At 41.3% G+C, this 20868-nt stretch overlaps 1 protein-coding gene across 3 annotated transcripts in view; it reads right to left on the reverse strand.

The window, feature by feature from the left end:
* trpc4 (transient receptor potential cation channel subfamily C member 4) overlaps nt 1-20868 on the reverse strand; it is a 181867-nt gene that overhangs the window by 44249 nt on the left and 116750 nt on the right. For 2 of the 3 annotated variants that reach the window (XM_003216851.4, XM_062971373.1), the window contains exon 4: nt 1031-1367. In XM_003216851.4, the coding sequence (XP_003216899.1) occupies nt 1031-1367 (337 nt within the window). Of the gene's footprint in view, nt 1-1030; nt 1368-20868 lie in introns of those variants that run through there. The other variant, XM_062971374.1, reaches the window with a different exon arrangement.

Here is a 20868-nt window from a genome sequence, read left to right on the forward strand (position 1 = left end):
TACACAAAGATATGAGAAGATAGTTTCTTTTTAGAGTTATACAATAATAGAGATGGAAGAGACCCCATGGGCCATCTAGTACAACCCCCTGCCATGCAGGAAAAGCATAATAAAAGTACCCCTGATAGATGGCGAAGAAAAAAAAAAAGAAGGAATTGGGGTTACTAGCCTCAAACTGCGTAGAGCAGAATGTGTGTCTCCTTTAGTGAGAAAACATGAAGGCAGTGACAGACTTTGTATTTCTAGGCGCGAAAATCACTGCAGATGCAGACTGCAGCCAAGAAATCAGAAGACGTTTACTTCTTGGGAGGAGAGCAATGGCCAACCTCGATAAAATAATGAAAAGCAGAGACATCACACTGGCAAAGAAGGTCCGCATAGTGAAAGTAATGGTATTCCCTATAGTAACCTATGGATGCGAGAGCTGGACCATAAGGAAGACTGAGTGAAGGAAGATAGATGCTTTTGAACTCTGGTGCTGGAGGAAAATCCTGAGAGTGCCTTGGACCGCAAGAAGATCCAACCAGTCCATCTTCCAGGAAATAATGCCTGGCTGCTCACTGGAGGGAAGGATATTAGAGGCAAAGATGAAGTATTTTGGCCACATCATAAGAAGACAGGAAAGCTTGGAAAAGATCTTGATGCTGGGGAAAATGGAAGGAAAAAGGAAGAGAGGCCGACCAAGAGCAAGATGGATGGATGGTATCCTTGAAGTTACTGGCTTGACCTTAAAGGAATTGGGGGCGGCAACGGCTGACAGGGAGCTCTGCCGTGGACTGGTGCATGAGGTCATGAAGAGTTGGAAACGACTGTGTGAATGAAGAAGAAGAAGACTTATTTACAACACTTTCCTCTTACATTTAAAATAACATTGATTTGAATTTTCTACTACTGTTCTAGTTTGCAACTTATTTGGAAGAAAGTTTCTGATCTGTTCTTGTGCCCTGTGTCACATTTCTTTCAGACTGCAGTAAGGCAATTGCTTAAGAATTAGACAATTCAATTGTATTTGCTTTACTAATACATTTACCCAGGACCCACGGTAATATCATCCATTCGACAATGGTTGGTGGCGGCCCCTGCATGTTCAGATCTGACCTGTCGATGTGCTGTGATGCAAGCAGCAGGAGAAACAAGAAAGTCAAGTAGGATGCAGTATGGCAGATAAATTTGATGAATGGCTTCCTGATAAACAGCCCCAGTGGGCTCTTGGGAGCAATCAGATAGCAGGCAGAGAAGACAGGGAAAAGGAATCCAATGATGACACAAGTCAGCATCTTCACAGCCCAATGGCGCCTTCTCCATCCAGGGAACTCATCATACCAGCGAGAGGCAAGAAGCTGCTGGCAATTTGGCTGGGCAACAAACTGAAAGAAAAGCACAGAAACAGTTAAATCTCTTCCACCTCATACAATATCATCTACTGTATTGCAAAATCTATGCTGCTGTTATTATCATCACCACCACCACCACCACCACCACCAATATTTATATCCTGCCTTTCCCCTAAACTTAAGACTCAAGGTGGCTATGCTGAATTTCACGACTTGCAATCCAGTGTTGCTTGCCAGCTATGCAATTTAAAATTCCATGAAAGTCAAACTTAAATTGCCCCCCTTTCTGCATAGATATTAATGACATGAAAACACTGTCTTTCATTTCATCGAATCACCATATTTTTCAATTAACACAGAATGATTTTTTAGACCTTATCACAGTGGTCCAGCCATTTGAAAATCACACCTGAGGGAATTCTGTTTGTGGAACATTTAAAAGAGACTGGATTTGGCTCTTTGACTCAGACCAAGATGAAAACAAAGAGGAATTTAAGCATTACAAATATAGATTGCACTATATAGCGAAAACGCTACCCAATTTACATTGTACACATATACTAAAATGTTAGTATTTAATTTAAAAAGAAAGAATTCTTTTAGAAATATTCAAGAGGATCTATAACACATATACACAGGGACACAAAATTTGACAAAGCACAAATTCCTTTGAAACTAAACATTATCTAGAATTAGACCAAGCATATATTTAAATTAAGGCATTCTTGTCATTCTTATAGAACTAGATTTGAATCTACATCTATAAAGAAGTCTGTCATACTGTGGTGAGAGTAAGATTGTTTTCTGCTGCTCCAGAGACTGTGACACAGCAATGGAGAAGAGGTTCCACCTAGATATTAGGAAGAAGTTCCTGATGGTAAGATTTGTTTGACAGTGGCATATGCTGCCTTGAAGTATGGCAGAATCTATTTTTAAAATATACAAATATTAAAGCAGAATTAAACAGCATTGAGCCCCCGGTGGTGCATTATGGAGCCCCCGGTTGTCAGGACACAGACCCCTTTGAAAAGGCCACACACAAGAAAGTAAAGTCAGCAACATTTAATAATTAGCTCTTTTCCTCCTGCTAGTAGTTCTACTAGTAGTAGTATTATTGCCCCCTGGCCCAACTACAACACCGGTGGTGCAGCAAGTTAAACCGCTGAGCTGCTGAATGAAAGATTGGCAGTTAAAACCTGGGGAGTGGGGTGAGCTTCTACCAATCTAGCAGTTCGAAAAAATGCCAATGTGAGTAGATCAATAGGTACTGCTCTGTCGGGAAGGTAATGGCGCTCCATGCAGACATGCCGGCCACATGACCTTGGAGGTGTCTATGAACAATGCCGACTCTTCAGCTTAGAAATGGAGATGAGCACCAACTCCAGTTGGACATGACTAGACTTAATGTCAGGGCAAAACCTTTACTTTTACTTAAACATCATTAGTATCAAAGACAATTCAGATTAAATCCATAAAAACATTAAAAAAAACCACAGCATCCCCGACATAATCTTTAAAACTTTCTTCTTTAAAAGTCAGCTTAAATAAAAAGATTTTAGCCTACCGCCTAAAGGATAGCAGGGAGGGGGCCATTTTGGCTTCCCTGGGCAGAAGAGAGTTCGGGTTGAGAGGCAGCCACTGAAAGGCCCGCTTTCTCGTTCCCACCAACTGAGCTTGAGATGGAGGTGGGACTGAGAGAAGGGCTTCTCCTGAAGATCTCAGGGCCCAGGCATGTTTGGAAAAGGGGATACGTTCAGTAAAATAGCCTGGACCTGAACTGACTATGGCTTTAAAGGCCATAACCAGCACTTTGAATTGTGTCTGGAAACAGACTGAAAGCCAACGGAGCTGCTGCAATAGGGAGGTTGTCCGTTCCCTGTAGCCAGCCTCAGTTAGCAACCTAGTTGAAGCTCTTTGGACCAGCTGAGTTTCTGAGCACTCTTCAGAGGCAGCCCCACATCAAGCGCATTATAGTCTTCCAGATGGACTATAACTAATGCATGTACTACTGTGGTCAGATCTGGCTTCTCAAGGAACGAGCGCAGTTGACACACAAGTTTTATTTGTGCAAAGATTCAGTGCTGAGTCCAGGAGTACACTCAAACTGCAGACCTGTGTCTTCAGGGGGAGTATAACCCCATCCAGCATATATTTAGGTGGAACCCCTTTTCTTGCAGTTAGTCTCTAATAGAGTTTTGTACAGATCCCATTTCCTTCGGTACTGGCTCCTTCATTGCCTTCAGGAGCTGCTTTGGTTTCTTTTCTTTTCTTTTAAAACATTTGGGTCACTCTGAGAGCCTTGAGTCAACCTTATTTTTCTCCTCCCCTCCCCTCCTTCTCAAAATCCCTTTTTAATAACAGCAAACAAAAAGGAACACTCTCAAAACCTTCCTATAATGTAATTGCTTTACTTCTGTCATATTTCTGTGTATTCAGCCTGCTTTGTAAATAATTACTATTAAAACAAAAACATTTGTGGGCTTCTGTGAAGAAAGTTGCCCTGTTGGCCATACAAGCCTTTGAAAACTGGATCTCTCTTTCTAGTCTCTCTGTCTGGCATCTGCTGTCTCTCTGCTGCATTTCCAGAAGTAATTATTAATAATAACAGTAATCTGAGGTGCCCCATAGTGCCACAAAGTTTCAACAACTGCTTTGTTGGGATTCATGCTACATTATTCAACATCTGCCCTCGAACTCTTTGCTGCATTTCCAGAAGTAATTGTTATTATAATCACAATAATTCCAAGAAGAAGAACAGTATTGATTTGGCTGGGAGGCAAAGGTGCCCCATAGTGCCTCTGAGATTCAACAAATGTTTTGTTGGGCTTCACACTGCCATAGAGTAACTTGGCTCGTGGGCACAGAGCCAGCCCTAGGTATTTTTCAAGTGTAGGCGAACAGAATTTTGGCGCCCCCCCCCTCCCCCAAACCAATCACTGAAAAATAAAAGCGTTGGATAAGTGAAAATGTTGGATAATAAGGAAAGATAAAGGAAAAGCCTATTAAACATCAAATTACATTATGATTTTACAAATTAAGCACCAAAACATTATGTTTTACAACAAATCAATAGAAAAAGCAGTTCAATACATGGTAATGTTATGTAGGAATTACTATATTTGCGAATTTAGCACTAAACATTGAACAGGGATATAGGGCAGTGTGGACTTAGATAACCCAGATAGCCCTCAGTATTAAAAAAACTCTAAAATCAGGACAATAAATAAAGAACAACACTCTGAAAACAGAAGAAATCCAGACAGTAAATAATCAGGGACAGCTAACACCTCCCAAAAAAAGATTCTCCCAGGCAAGAAGAAGCCAGGCCTTGAAGCCACAGGGCCATTAAATCATCAAGGTGATTAATTACAACATTCACACCTGCTTCAAAGAAAAGTTATTTCTCCCACCCTGGACCTTCTACAGATATATAAACCCCACATACCTAACTTCCAAGTTCCCACAGACCTCACAATCTCTGAAGGCCCCAAAGGTGGGCTCCCATGGTGCGAAGGTGGGTCTGCGCCGGACGGAAAGCCCAGCGCGGGCACCGGGAGGCCCAGCGTGGCTGCCGGAAGGCCCAAAAGAGAAGGAGGTGGAGAGTGGTGCCCTCCTCCCAGGACAATGCCGCCCCTGGGACGATGGCGCCACAGGCAAGTGCCTAGTTCGCCTTATGGTTGGACCGCCTCTGCGTGGGCACATCCTTTGTAAACTAGATCTTTATTTATTTATTTATTTATTTGCAGTATTTATATTCTGCCCTTTTCACCCCGAAGGGGACTCAGGGCGGATCACATTGCACATATAAGGCAAACATTCAATGCCATAACATAGAACAGAGTCAGAGGCAGGCATGGGCAGGCCTCAAACTCATGACCTCTTGGGCAGAGTGATTGGTTGCAGCTGGCTGCCAACCAGCCTACGCCACAGCCTGGCCTACTCTAGTCTCTCTATCCAGCATCTGCTTTCTAACAGTCTGCTGCATTTCCAGAATTAATTGTTATTATAATCACAATAATCATAAGATGAAGAATAACAGTATTGATTTGGCTGGCAGGCTAAGGTGCCCCATAGTGCCACAAACAAACAGGAGACCATCAACTGCTTTTCTTTTTTTGTCTTGTCTCTCTATATCTGCCCTCTCTGCCTTCTGAGTGACAATTTATAATACCAAAGAAAAAAATAACAATTTTCCAAACTATGAATGTTGCAGATGACAATGATGTTAAGGATGTTGATGCTCTGGATCCTGATTGCAGTGCCCATATGACAAAAATCATCAGATTAGGGCATGTATGTTTCCCTACCACCTTGTCACATGCTGTAAGCACCATCCTGATATTGTGAGAAAGCTGGTCATGTGCCCATTTAATGCCTGCCATCAGGTTCCCAGAGAAGAGCTTTGCCAACACATAGCAAACTGTGATGATTAAAAACTCATTGTGCAGGGCATCACATTTGGGCAGAATAACAATAGAAGAAAGGTTAATGACAATGTCATACATTCTTCATGGCAACCTCCTCCATCTGAAGAAAACTGGGACAAAGAGATGGACAACCCACCCCCATCCTGGGGGTCTCCTTCTTCCCCGTCCTCCCCTTTCCTTCTTTGGGGGACTGATTGACTCATTGTAAAGCTGGGTGGCCACTCTAGCCAATCACTCTGCCCCTGAGCTGAAGTCATCCTTCTCCCCTTTTCCCTGAGCCCCTCTATTGCCGTTTTTTGGGGCTGCTGCCACAGCTGTCTTACTTTTCTGGATCAGTGAGGCTGATGGTCATGCTCTGAATCACTAAGACATGAAATACAACAACCCTGTGATCCCGGCCATGAAAGCCTTCGACAACACATTGAACATCTCTATGGGGAGAAATTGTTCCAAGACACACGGAGATTGGAAAAACTAAGGACCAGGAAAGCACATCTGCTGTGCTCCCTGACCTTCCTTCTACGCTGCAGAGACCAGTATTACAAAACTCCAAAATCAAAACAGTAGATGGGAACCAACACAATGAGGGCTTGACTGAACAAAGGATGCCCCCAGGCAAGAGAACTGAAACATTAATGCTGGCTACACAGATATATATTCTTTCCTTTCCTTACTTAGTTTATCCATACCTCACAACCTCTGAGGATGCCTGCCATAGATGTGGGCGAAACGTCAGGAGAGAATACTTCTGGAACATGGCCACACAGCCCGAAAGACATACAACAACCTTGTGATCCCGGCCATGAAAGCCTTCGACAACACAATATGCTCCAAAAACATGTTTTCCCCCCAACATGGCTAATTTCCAACAATACGTTTTGAAAAGTTTCCCCCCCCCCCAGTGGATCAGTGTTTTTTTAAATAAGGGGACAATGCTTGTTTGCTGCTGCTGCTACAAAAGCTTTGGAAGAAGTTGCTTGCTGTTTTATTTATTAGTAAAGAAGAAAGTGCAATAGTGTGGCTGGGTCCTGGGCTGTGTGGTGTGGTGCATCTTGGCAGGAAGGAATAGTTCCCCACCCTGCCTCCCTCCTCCTGCTGCTTCTGGAGAAGTTAGAGGACAGGGCCAGCGGGAGGAAAGACGGAATGTTTTTAAGGACATTTTATTACTAGAAACAAAAGAAACCTAAATATCAAGTGATGACCAAAACGTAATAAAACTGGGTGAGCTAACAGTGGTAGATGTGTCCTCCAAGTGTGGTGATTTTCACTCCTTTAGCCCTCAAACTGGGAGCCTGGGAAGCCCACCCATTGGCATCAATAGGATGAAAATATCAGTTTTTTCGTGTGCTAAACAAAATGTCCATTTGGGAGCGTGACCATTTTTGTGAGTAATGTGAAAACAAGAATGGGGGACTTCCGGAAGAAGCTTACTTACTAACTTAGGCAATTGTCTGAGTATGATGTCCTTCCAAGTGCAGTGTTTTGGCGGTGGATATGCAGATGACTGTGGAGGCTTATTCTTGACCCACATGTTCTTCCACAGCAAGGGCATCGATTTCCAGATGAAAGGCAGCCCCAGTCAGGGTTGATTTGACATGCGTTCCTCTTGGCACATTTCTCCCTTTCGCCCTCCATTCGTACCTCTTCAAATTCCACAGCACTGCTGGTCAGAGCTGACCTCCAGTTAGAACGCTCAAGGGCTAGGGTTTCCCAGTGCTCAGTGTCTATGCCACAGTTTTTAAGCTTAGCTTTAAGCCCAACTTTCTTTTCTCTTTTCCTCTCCACCAACATTTCATTTTCTGTTCTTGAGTTGGGAGTATAGTAACTGCATTGGGAGAAGGTGATCTGGCATTCAGACAATGTGGCCAGTCCAGCGGAGTTGATGGCATAAAAGCATCACTTCAGTGCTGTTGATCTTTGCTTCTTCCAGCACGCAGAAATTTGTCCGCCTGTCTTCCCAGGAGATTTGCAGGATTTTTTCGGAGGCAATGCTGATGGAATTGTTCCAGGAGTTGAGTGTAACGGTCGAGAAATGTTTGCACTTTGTGCTCTTGCCCCGAAGCACTTTATAACCATACTATTGCACTTTAGTTCAAATGCCCCCCCCCCCTCCACCAAACTGTCGGTCCATCTTATTTTATTTTATTGTTACTCATTTTATGCTTTAAAAGAGTTTTTATGGTCTAATGTATTGTTCTGCATAATGTTGTTTTTACTGTGTTTTTATTCTTTGTAATATGTTTTAATTGTTGTACTTCGGGCCTTTGTCCCGTGTTAGCCGCCCCGGGTCCCAGCCGGGAGATGGTGGCAAGATAGAAAAATAAAGTTACTTACTTACTTACTTACTTACTTAACGTCTGTAGACAGTCCATGCTTCGCAGGCATATGACAGAACGGGAGAAATCCCAGCAGATTGGAGGAAAGCAAATGTGGTCCCTATCTTCAAGAATGGAAAAAAGGATAACCCAAACAAGAGATTAGAGAGATGTGCTGAAACTAACAAAATGAAGTTCAACAGGGACAAATGCAAGACTTAGGCACTTAGGCAGAAAAAATGAAATGCAAAGATACAGAATGGGGGGATGCCTGGCTTAACAGCGGTTTGTGTGAAAAAGATCTTGGAATTCTTGTGGACAACAAGTTAAACATGAGCCTACAATGTGATGCGGCGGCAAAAAAAAACCCAATAGGTTTTTGGCCTGCATAAGTATAGTGTCTAGATCCAGGGAAGTCATGCTACCCCTCTATTCTGCCTTGGTCAGACCACACCTGGAATACTGTGTCCAATTCTGGGCACCACAGTTGAAGGGAGATGTTGACAAGCTGGAATGTGTCCAGATGAGGGTGACAAAAATGATTAAGGATCTGGAGAACAAGCCCTACAAGGAGCAGCTTAAAGAGCTGGTCATGTTTAGAAGAGAAGACTGAGAGGAGACATGATAGCCATGTATAAATATGAGAGGGGAAGTCATAGGGAGGAGGGAGCAAGCTTGTTTTCTGCTGCCTTGGAGACTAGGACATGGAACAATGGCTTCAAACTCCAGGAACAGAGATTCCACCTGAACATCAGGAAGAACTTCCTCACTGTGAGAGCTGTTCAGCACTGGAACTCTCTGCCCCGGGGTGTGGTTGAGGCTCCTTCTTTGCAGGTTTTTAAGCAGCGGCTTGATGGCCATCTGTCAGGGGTGCTTTGAATGTGATTTTCCTGCTTCTTGGACTGGATGGCCCATGAGGGCTTTTCCAACTTGATTCTATGATTCTAGGGTTGGGAGGACAATAGCTTTATAAAAAAGCACCTTGGTATCCCTATGGATGTCCCGATCCTCAAACACTCTCTGCTTCATTCAGAAAAATGCTGCACTCAGGCAGTGCTGTATTTCAACATAGTGGAAATGTCAAATGTTTCTAATGTTACACCATTAAGCTGTATTTCTGGCATTGCAGAAGAATTGGTTGGTGACAGCTGGAAGAGCACTTTGGTTTTCTCGATGTTCAGTGAGAGACGAACTTCTCATATGCTTCTGCTAAGGTGTTTAGAGTGGCTTGTAGGTCTTCTTCTGAATGCACACAGATTACATTATCATCAGCATATTAGAGATCTATAACAGATGTTTTGACCTTGGCTTTGGCTTTCAGTTTGCTGAGGTTAAACAGATTGCCATCTGTCCGATAGATTTCCACTCCAGTGGGAAGCTTCCTATCAACAAGATGAAGTATCATAGCGATGAAGATGAAGATGGCAAATATGTCCCTGTTTGACAACTGATATCACCTTAAATGAGTCACTTTGGGAGCCAGTGCTGTCCAAGACTGTTGCCATTATTTCATCATGGAGGAGCCGTAGGATGTTCACAAATTTGTCAGGGTATACAGAAAAAGCAAGTTGAAATTGATAGCCATTATCACGAAATGCACAACCCTAGTCTCTAGAGAGCAACAGAAAACACATTTGCTATCTACTCAATGTGATATCCTTTCAAATATTTAATCACTTTCTCATTCTAAAGCTAACTCCCTACATTGCTTCCTCTAGACCTTTGATTATCTTGGTCGCCCTTCTCTAGCTAGTCAATATCTTCCTTGAATTGTGGTGCCCACAACTTGATATAGTATTCCAGGTGAAGTCTGACCAAAGCAATATATCGTGGGACTATGACTCCCTTCAATCTAGACATTATAGTCCTATTGATGCAGCCTGAAATCACATTGGCCTTTAAAGCTGCTGCATCACACTGTTAACTCAAGTTCATCATGTAACTACAAACGTTCATAAATCCCTTTTACATGCACTGTTTATTTATGCAATGCTTTTGACATGAAATAAATAAAAGACAAGTACCATCCATTCTCTACCCATGCATTTCATTTTTACTGCTGTAGTGTGTTACCATACATTTCTCCCTGTTGAAATGCATTTTGTTAGTCTTGACCCAGCTCTCTAGTCTACTCAGGTCACTTTGGTTACTGATCCTGTCCTCTAAAGTATTAGCTATCCCAATTTGGTGTTATCTGCAAGTTTGAAATGATGCCTTCTCTTCCACCAGTCAAGTCTTTAGTAAAGATGGGGCCAGGAAAGAACCCTATGGCACCCACTGGTCACTTCTCTCCAGGATGAAGAGAAGCCATTAGGAAGCACCCTTTGGTTTCGCCATTTAAACAATTCCCAGTCCACCCAGTAATATTGCCTAGTCCGTATTTCACTAGCTTCTTTGTGAGAATATCATGGGGGGGGGATGGGACTTCTGTTGAAGTGGGAATGATTGTATATAGAGTTGTTTAAATGTAATTGAGTCATGTATGCAATGTGTACTGGGGATTGCATCATGCACTGTCTGCTGTCCACTATGCAAGTGTGTAAAGAGTTAACTGAGTGTTGCATCATACAGCAGAGGTGTTTATATATAGCCTTCTGCTTCCTGTATTCTCTCTCTGGTTATCTGCTCTCTGCACTCTGTCTGTATGTATATCGTCTTGTGAGAGTCTTCCGTTCACCAGTAAACCTGTTTATAGATAGCTGAAGTTTCAAGCCTCGTTACTGGTGCTAGTGCTTCTACGTGGGTCTTCTGCTGCGTGTATGCTTATCCAAAGCGCGCTCTGACAGTGGTTATGGGCCCAGGTTTGACCAGTTTGACCAGTATAGCCCAGTCTGCCCAGTTTAACCAGTCCCAGAAGGACCAGGCAGAATCCAGAAGGACCCAGAAGGACCAGTGTCTGCAGCTGAACCAGCACCAGAACCTGCTACTCCAGAGCCTGCGACTGTGCCAGAACCAGACCAGTTTCCAGTGTACCCAGTATACTGAACAGTCTGTGTGGAGCCAGAAGTCCGGGTGAGCTGAGTGGTGAGCTGAGCTGTGAGCTGTGTGAAGGAAGCCGTTCCGGTGAGCCGTGCTTAAGCTGCTTGAGGGGGAGAGTTTGTCTTCGGTGGAAATTTTGCCCGTAGCAGAAAAAGCAGAGCTTCGCAATGGGGCATGCTGGGCTTTGAAGAGATTTACGAGGTGAAGGTGCAAAGGAAAAGCCATAAAAAGCCATAAATTCCTGTGGTGGTGGGGACTGCCGGGCTGTGCTGAGCGTGTGTGTCGTCAGCTGCTAAAGGCTTTATCTCGGGGAATCGAGGGTCCTCCAGGAAAGGCAGAATGGCAAGTTCAAATCCTTTGGCTGTTTTTGATAAATTAAATGACGGAAATTATAAGGAGTGGAGTATTTATGTAAAGCATCTGTTAGTCAGAGAAGGACTACAAAATACTATTCTAGGAATGGAACAAGAAGCAGTTAAAAATGAGAGAGGACTGGCAACATTGGTTTTGAGTTTAATGCCAAGTCAGTTGGTTCATGTGCAGAATTTGCAAACTGCACAGGAGGTATGGAATGTGTTGAAGCAAGTGCATCAGAGACAGAGTATTCTTGGAAAAATGATTTGGACTAAACGCCTTTATAAAACTACATTGGAAGAAGGAGCAGATGTGAGGCAACATGTGAAGAGGATGAAAGATTTGTTTATTGAATGCCAAAACAGAGGTGTTTAGATTGCTAAAGAGCAACAGGCTTATATTATGATGTCCACCTTAACTGCTGATTGGGATCATCTGTTGCATTCCTTGCAAAATGTGCCAGAAGGAGATCTGAGTCTGGATTTAGTGTGCTCCAGGATCTTGGAAGAAGCTGAGCGTCTGGAGTTTGAGAGAGGAGCCTCGTGTGGGAGAAGATGCCTGAGCGAGGGGGAGTCAACTCCAGAGATGCCAAGCCAGACAGCTGCTTGTGCGAGTGTGAGAGCTGTAAGGAGATGTTTTATTTGTAACAGGCAAGGCCATTTAGCAAGAAATTGCCAGAGCCGAGGAAGACATCAAAGAGGCCAAACCAGAGGTGGACACAAGAGGAGTGGACTGAACAACAAACCTGAGCCAAGAGTTTTGATGGCTGCAAATGAAGATGGAGACAGCGAAAGAAGTAACAAATGGGTTTTGGACTCAGGGGCCACTCATCATGTTACTAATGATATTTCTCTGTTGAGAGATGTACAAGATTTGGAAGGTGCAAATGTAACATTGGCTGATGGGTCATTTAAATTGTTTTCTAAATTTGGAACCTGTTACATTTCATGTTTGAAATTGCATTGGGAGAAAGTTTTGTATGTGCCTGAAATGAAGACAAATTTGTTAAGTGTAGCCACATTGACTGATCAACAGTTTAAAGTGTTCTTTAAAGGAATTTACTGTTATGTTCGTGATAGGGAAGGAAAATTGGTTGGCAAAGGAGTAAAAAGAAACAGAATGTATGAAATGTTTGAAAAAGTGAACAACATTGATGGAGAAAATGTAGAAGTTATGTGTGTAGGAGGTCAAATTCAACATGATCGTTGTCTGCATTTGTTCCACCGAGTAATGGGTCATGCTAGTATGGAAGTATTAAGGAAGACACTCAATTTGTGCCCTAATCATAAAATGGAGTCATGTAACTATGATTTAGATTGTGCCATATGTAATGAAGTGAAGGAAGAGCCTGTAAAATTTTACAAGAGATCTAAAATAAGTGTGGATGGCATGTTTGAAAAGGCACATGTTCATATTGAGGGACCTTTTGACAAAAGTACTGGTGGATCTAAATATATGATGCTTGTTGTAGAAAGAATGAGCAGATTTGGTTATGCATATTTCTTTGCTAACTTATCAGAAGCAACTAGAAAACTGAGTGATTGGCTAAATTTGGTAGAAAATGTGTATGAAAAGAAATTGGATACTTTAATAATTGACAAAGGTGCAGGAGTCTGTGGCAGTGAATTTAAAGCATTGTTAAGGTCAAAGAATATTAATTGGATTGAAATTGAACAAATGAAAGGTGAAGAAGGTGTTGCTGAAAAAAGTGCACAGCTATTAAATGTGATGAAATTGTGTATGTTTAAAGACAGTCATATAGCTAACAACTATTGGCCAGAAGTGTTACACACGTGTAATTATTTGACAAACAGGCTATGGGATGAGTGTGTACAAGACATTCCTTTTCGTAAAATGTATGGTCATGTACCAAATTACAAGTTTTTGAGAATATTTGGCCAGAGAGCAAATATAGTCATCCCAGCCAGTGAGAGAACAAATAAGAAACAAAAATACAAAGAGATGACATTCATTGGGTACAGCAAAAAGTCTTACAAATTCTTAGAGGCACCTACAAAAGTGAAATTGTCAAAGCTTGCTTATTTTGAGAGACCTAGTGATTGGAAACAGATTCATTCGAATTCGGAACAGCTACATGGTTTCCAGAAAGCGAAAGTCAATGTAGAAAGTGAAGAAACATCTAAGAAAGTAAATGAGTCATTAAAGTCAGAATACACAACACCAAAGAAAGTAAGTCAAGGTACACCTAAGAAACATGAAATAAGAAGAAGATCAAGTAACAAAGGTGTAGACACACAGGTGAAACAAGAAGTTAAAGAAGAGGTAAATTTGAGTAGTGTTAGTGCTGAGAAGAAAGAGAAGAAGAGATATGCTTTAGTACCAACTTTATCTGATCCAACTAAGTTTCATAAAACACCTGTGGCAAAAGATTTTGTTAGTAGAGGTAGATTTGTAATTGTTGAAGAATGAGTCTATAGTTGTTGGTGATTGTGTGTAATGAATTGTAAACTTGTGAAAGTGTTCCCCATACATGTAAGAAGATGATTGAAATGTGTTCGAGCTGTGTATATAACTGTGGTGACTAAATTACATTTAAAGAGGGGGAATTGTTGAAGTGGGAATGATTGTATATAGAGTTGTTTAAATGTAATTGAGTCATGTATGCAATGTGTGCTGGGGATTGCATCATGCACTGTCTGCTGTCCACTATGCAAGTGTGTAAAGAGTTAACTGAGTGTTGCATCATACAGCAGAGGTGTTTATATATAGCCTTCTGCTTCCTGTATTCTCTCTCTGGTTATCTGCTCTCTGCACTCTGTCTGTATGTATATCGTCTTGTGAGAGTCTTCCGTTCACCAGTAAACCTGTTTATAGATAGCTGAAGTCTCAAGACTCGTTACTGGTGCTAGTGCTTCTACGTGGGTCTTCTGCTGCGTGTATGCTTATCCAAAGCGCGCTCTGACAACTTCCACTCAGCTCACACAAACAAATAGCCTTCTCCCAGAAGACACTACAACTTTAGCTCAACAAATTCTCTCAAATGATTCTACTTGAGAGGTTTTTTCAAGAGACACAATCTCACTTTGTGCTGTTTCTTCTACCACACTAAACACACGTCCTGTTTCTCTTGCCTGTGTCTCATTCCTGTAAACTAAGGGCCCTTCCACACAGCCATATAACCCAGAATATCAAGGCAGAAAATTCCACAATATCTGCTTTGAACTGGGTTATCTGAGTCCATACTGCCATACATTACAGTTCAAAGTAGATGATGTGGGATTGTATTCAGCTGTGTGGAAGGGGTCTGAGCTCCAGGAACTGGTAATGTATTGCCATTAACCACCATGGAGTTAATTTCTGGGGTGTCACAGTGTTTCTGCCTTTGGGGCTCATTCAGAAAACAGTAATCAGGGATTTCTGCTCAAATCCTGAGCAGCTGTGGGGTCCTACAGAGTTCCATCTTATTATTTAACATCTGCATGAGTTCTTTGAGAACTGGCATTGGGCAATTAGGGGCAAAATGTCACCAGCATTTTCTACACATCAGGCTATAAAGATTATTGAAGCTAGAGGGACCAATACCCTTTTCTTCAGAATGAAGCCTGAGCCTAGGCTACTAAAACAACTGTGTTCTTCCATACAAACCTACATAGCGTTTGAGGTACAATAATTATCTCTATATATAAAAGGGTAATGAAATTTCAGCCTAGGACAAAACAACCAAACTACACATCCCAGAAACACTAAACTTGGCAGCACAACCCCTCATCCATGCCTCTATGTTCATACAACAAAAAGAAAAGAAAATTAAAGTCCCAATTAGAGGGAGAGGGATAATTGTTTTTATCCAATTGCTGCCAGTTAGAAGGCTAAGCTCTGCCCACTTGGTCTCCTAGCAACCCACTCAGCCCAGGGGACAGGCAGAGTTAGGCCTCACTTAGGCCTCTTCCACACTGGCTATAAAATACAGATTATCTGATTTTAACTGGATTATATGGCAGTATAGACTCAAGGCCCTTCCACACAGCTATATAACCCATTTATAATCCTATATTATCTGCTTTGAACTGGATTATCTTGACTCCACACTGCCATATAATCCACTTCAGTGTGCAATTTATCCAGCTGTGTAGAAGGGGCCTCATACTTCGCCACAGCAACGCGTGGCCGGGCACAGCTAGTAATATAATATATTAATAAAACTTTATTTATATCCCACCCTATCTCCCCATGGGGACTCAGGGAGATCTTCAAGAGAGTCTTGTTTTCCCTTATCCTCTCCTTAAGACATGTAATGTGGAAACTCAAGAAAAGGTTTTCACCATGATGGCTTCCAGTTTGTGGAATTAAAGATAGATTGTCCTCCTTCCTGTCATTTTTATTCCAGCCAGCTAAGACCACTTTTTCAAAAAAAGGGATCTCTTGACAATTGAAACCTGAGAAAAGGAGTTTTGAACTGGTGTGTCCTGTAAGATTTTTATCGTTGAAATTTATTTCAATGTAGCTTTATGTTAATGTTAGTTGAATGGTCTTTCAATATTGGTGTAATTATTTGCATCTGCTCTTTAAGTCGGTTGTAAGTTCCATCAAATTCCAATTTTGGGAGAAAAGTGCCATATAAATTAAAGAATTAAAAACATTGTGCCCAATTCAATAGATCTTTTAAAATGTTTGTTTTCCTGCCTGTGTAAAGCACAATGCTTCCAACTGGCATTCAGAAATTTGTGAAAATAAAACCTTGTTCTCTATTAAAGTTTTTCTAACAATTGATCCAGAATAATTGGTGGGAAATGGAAAATAATTATTTTCACAGTGTTTTTGAAGGCTTTCATGGCCGAGATCACAGGGTTGTATGTCTTTCGGGCTGTGTGGCCATGTTCCAGAAGTATTCTCTCCTGATGTTTCGCCCACATCTATGGCAGGCATCCTCAGAGGTTGTGAGGTATGGATAAACTAGGCAAGGAAAGGAAAAAAAAAATATCTGTGGAGAGTCCAGGGTGTGGCAAGAGTCCTTTGTCACTGGGAAGCCAGCATTAATGTTTCAGTTAATCACCCTAATTAGCATTGGAAAGGTTTTGTCTCTTGCCTGGGGGCATCCTTTGTTCAGTCATTAGCTGTCCTCTGCCATCAGTGTTTTTTTTCCACAGTGTTTCCCTTTAAATCACAATGCTCACACCCAGACTAATGAGAAAAGACAAACTCTTGTTATCTGACAGACCATAAAACATACTGTTTGTTTTGTATCTGTTATTATTTACAGTGACAGGCTATTAAATACATTTTACAACATTTGAATGACAAATAAGTAGCTGGAAACAGTAAACAGAACCTCTTTGTCCTGTGACTAGAAACATGTATGGAAAGTTTTTAAATTTTTATTCAAACTGGCGCACCACATTACCTAATATGAAACATCATCGTCCTCATCTTCATAGGTGATCCCTCGTGGTTGAGTATGATTATTTTCCAAAGGTAGAGCCTTGGTGGTGAATCTATAAGTGGCTCTAGAGACCTATTCTGGATCCTCATGGTCTTTTGCAGTGAGGCCATACATTTCCAGATGGAAGGCGGTCGTGACAAGGGTTTCCTTGATGTGACTTCATCCTGGCACATTTCTCCCTTTCTATTTGTACATCACCTTGTGGTTATCTATGATGCATTATCAGTGTACTAATCTATTAATTCATCCCAAGACATGGTGTAAAGGTGAATCAGATATCAGCGCCTGTGAAGCAAAGCTTGTCTATCCACTCTTGCATGCTGGTTTCTAGCAGCTATTTTTAAGGCTCCAGAGGATTGCATCATCCTTAATAGCACAGAGGGCCCGACCAATTGTCCTAAAAGATGAGCCAGGGATGGGGAGCCTCTGACACAGCCCAGAGGTCATCCCTGCAAATTCTCCCAAATTTTTGCCTAATCCTTCCCCCTGGATACAGCTTCAAGGGAAGGGAAATAGTTTCTTCTTTTCAGGGCCAAGAAGATGATGAGTCTCCCTGAGCACTGGGCAGGGAAAAGACATCTCAGCTTATCTGTATGACTCATCTGAAGATCTGGGACCGAGAAATATGCATTTGTGTTCATGGTGAAGCTCAACAGTTGAACTGAGTGAGGATGATGTGTGACTGAAGGGTGACATTGTGTGGAGTATTTGCATACCAGCACTTTAAGAACTGACCTTTTCTGGTATATAGCATGCAATGTTGCACACTTGGGCCAAAAATGGTTCCCAGATCTTATACAAAGCCCATTCGTATATAGTATAACCCCATACCCAAACTCCCTCTGTGGATATCTGAAAATGTGGATAATAGCAAACCCTATATTTTGACTACACGTGGGCTGGACACATTATCATAGAATTGCTTTGGAGGAACTAGAGATGTTCACAAACACTTTTGAGAATTTTTTTATGCAGCAGGAATAAGTGAAAGCATGGATATTGAATCTGGATAAATGGGTTGCACCGTACGTTAGGAATCATCCTATGCCCATTTTTGGTAACTTAATCCCATTATAGCCCTCCTTACAGGCACAGCTCTCTGATATGCAAAATCAAGATTAGTTTGAAAAAAAAAAACCCAGGTGTGGCTAGCATACTGGATACCCCAGCAACTTTTCCTGATTTTTTTTACTAGCTCAACCAGATATTGGCAAGGCACATAATGTGATTGTGGTTGTGGTGGCTTCCCTCTGTAGAAAGTTCTGGTCCACAATATGAATATTACTTTAGGAAAACCTGGTTGGTTTTTTTCCATTAATAAATCATAGTCTAGATTGCGAAGTCTAACAGTGAGACTTTCTAGATCTATACAGTGACAAATAACATGTCCTTCAAGGCTGAAAAGCTAAACTCCCTCAACACATCCCATAACAATCAGAAGATCTCCATGCTGAATCTACATATGACAGTTGTTTATTTTTACATATATGGGCTTAATCTATATGGTTGATAGATGACCGTTTGAGTCATACTAATGTCATTGTGAATTGGCTTCAGGTCCTTTCCCTCTCCTTTTTATTCTATTTTTCTTTCATTACATTATTTCCTTTGTGGTTATTGTTTCTCTCCCTTTCCTACTTTGTATATTTGCAAAGAATAATGTAAATAATGTAATTGTGTGGTGTGGTGTAGCAGTGTTCATAAGTGTGTATGCGTGAGTGTGTTGGGAGGAGGATCCAATCAATTCATCCATCAATTTTGAGCAAAAACTAACATGAAGGAGCACAAGGCTACAAGGTTGGGTGATTTGCAGGTTTTGTTTTTTCCCTTACTCAATTGTGGGGATGCGGCATATCATGGTGGATCATGTATCCTACTCCTCTGCTATTTTCTACTAATTAAGGACAGGGACCTTCCCTTGGACCCAATAAGGATGCACAGATAAGTATAGTCAAAAGACTTTTCACTCTCTAGAACAATGTTATGGATGATTACATGTAATTCACCCAATAATATATTTTTAGAAATTTAATTATCTCTCCAAATTGAGCATGTCAGATGGTAGTTATTAAAACCTTACCAATGTATAATACATGCTTCAATATGTTAGATATTAAATCCAAGAGCAGCAGTACAGAGGACGTCAAATAAAGAACTCCATTATTACTATCAGAATTTTCCTGTGTTACTACAAAGGGGTTAATACATTTAGTTAATTGTTTTTTAAAACCTCTAGATAGAGACTATTTATTTACTGTATTTATACAACACCCCTTTCACCCTGAAGGGGACTCAGAGTGGCTTACAAGTACATTAAATTGTCATTTAAATGTAAGTTAGATGCTGGCACTAAATGTCTTATCATAATGAAGCTTTAAAATGCCATCTATGATTTTGCTTTCAACATCCTTGTTCATATAGGCCCCATCTGCACTGCCATATAAAATCCAGATTATCTGCTTTGAACTGGATTATATGCCAGTATAGACTCATTTGATCCAGTTCAAAGCAGATATTGTGGATTATCTATTTTGACAATCTGGATTATATGGCAGTGTAGATCCAGCCACTGACTATTTTAACTTCGCTTTAAGTATATTCACACTACACAGAACATTTTGATAGCACTTTCATTGTCCTGATAATTATATGGTCCCTTGAATTGAAGCATATAATTATCAGCCTATCATTAAGCTGTCATTCATCACCTCTCAAAACACAAGACAGAATCTTTGTTCAAAAAAATCCACACACACACACACACACACACACACACACGAAAATATTAAGTAAACAGGAGGTCCAGGAATCCCATAGGCTCTAAAGAGGTTTGGAATCTTATAAACACTCCTCTAACTTTGCCTTGAAGAGGAAAACTGGCATAGTTTGCTGCTCCTGAAGCACTTTGGCTTTTAGTAGTTCCAAACCTTTGGGCTTCCTGGTGTTTTGGACTTCAACTCCCAGAAATTCCAGCCAGTTTAGCAGCTGTTAGGAACTGTGGAAGCTGAAGTTCAAAACACCGGAGGTCCAAAGATTGGGAATCACTGCCCTAGAAGGAGGAAGGAAAAACTGTCAAAGGAATACAGACGATTCTTCACTTTGCTTTTTCCTTTCAGTTACATACACACACCTTTTCAAATGCACAGGATGATGTTGTGCTGCTTCAAATAACTGGCTATTTAGGACATTCCCTACTTCAATCAAACTTGTCTTGGTAAGATTTATTCAGAAAGGGGCTGCCACTGCCTTCCTCAGAGTCTGAGAGAGTATAACCTGCCCAAGATCACCTAGTGAGATTCCGTGGCTGAGAGAGGGGATTCCAACCCTGGTCTCTTAATCCTAACCCAGCACTCAAACTATTAGAAATACAACCACGCTTACCACTGAAAGGTGAAGAAGGATGTTGAAAGTCTTATCTTATTAAAGTCTTAAAGTTTTATGTAAATATTCAAAAACATTTAACCTACTGATGTCTCAATCAGTATAATTTTATTGGTGTCTGTTTTATTTTTATTTTTGAAATTAATAATAGCTGCTGCATTTCTCACCCTCGTCTTATACTCAAGTCAATAAGATTTCTGAGTTTTGTGTGGTAAAATTAGGTGCCTTAGCTTATATTTGGGTTGGCTTATACTCGAGTATAAACAGTAGGTCCTACAACAAAGCTTAAGTTCATTCTCCAAGCAATTGGAATGTTTGCACCTTAAATCAAGATCTCTACTGCATGCATTTTAACACAAATACAGCACACTAGCCCTTATAGGGACACTATATTTTTACAAATACAGGTTAGTCAGTCGCCATCTTATTTCTTATGTTAGCTATTAGAATCATAGAATCATAGAACCGTAGAGTTGGAAGAGACCTCACAGGCCATGCAGTCCAACCCCCTGCAAGAAGCAGGAAAATCTCATTCAAAGCACCCCCGACAGATGGCCATCTAGCCTCTGCTTAAAAGCCTCCAAAGAAGGAGCCTCCACCACTGTCCGGGGTAGAGAGTTCCACTGCCGAACAGTTCTCACAGTGAGAAAGTTCTTCCTGATGTTCAGGTGGAATCT

The sequence above is a fragment of the Anolis carolinensis genome, chromosome 2, assembly GCF_035594765.1.
Source record: "Anolis carolinensis isolate JA03-04 chromosome 2, rAnoCar3.1.pri, whole genome shotgun sequence".
NCBI classification, from domain to species: domain Eukaryota; kingdom Metazoa; phylum Chordata; class Lepidosauria; order Squamata; family Dactyloidae; genus Anolis; species Anolis carolinensis.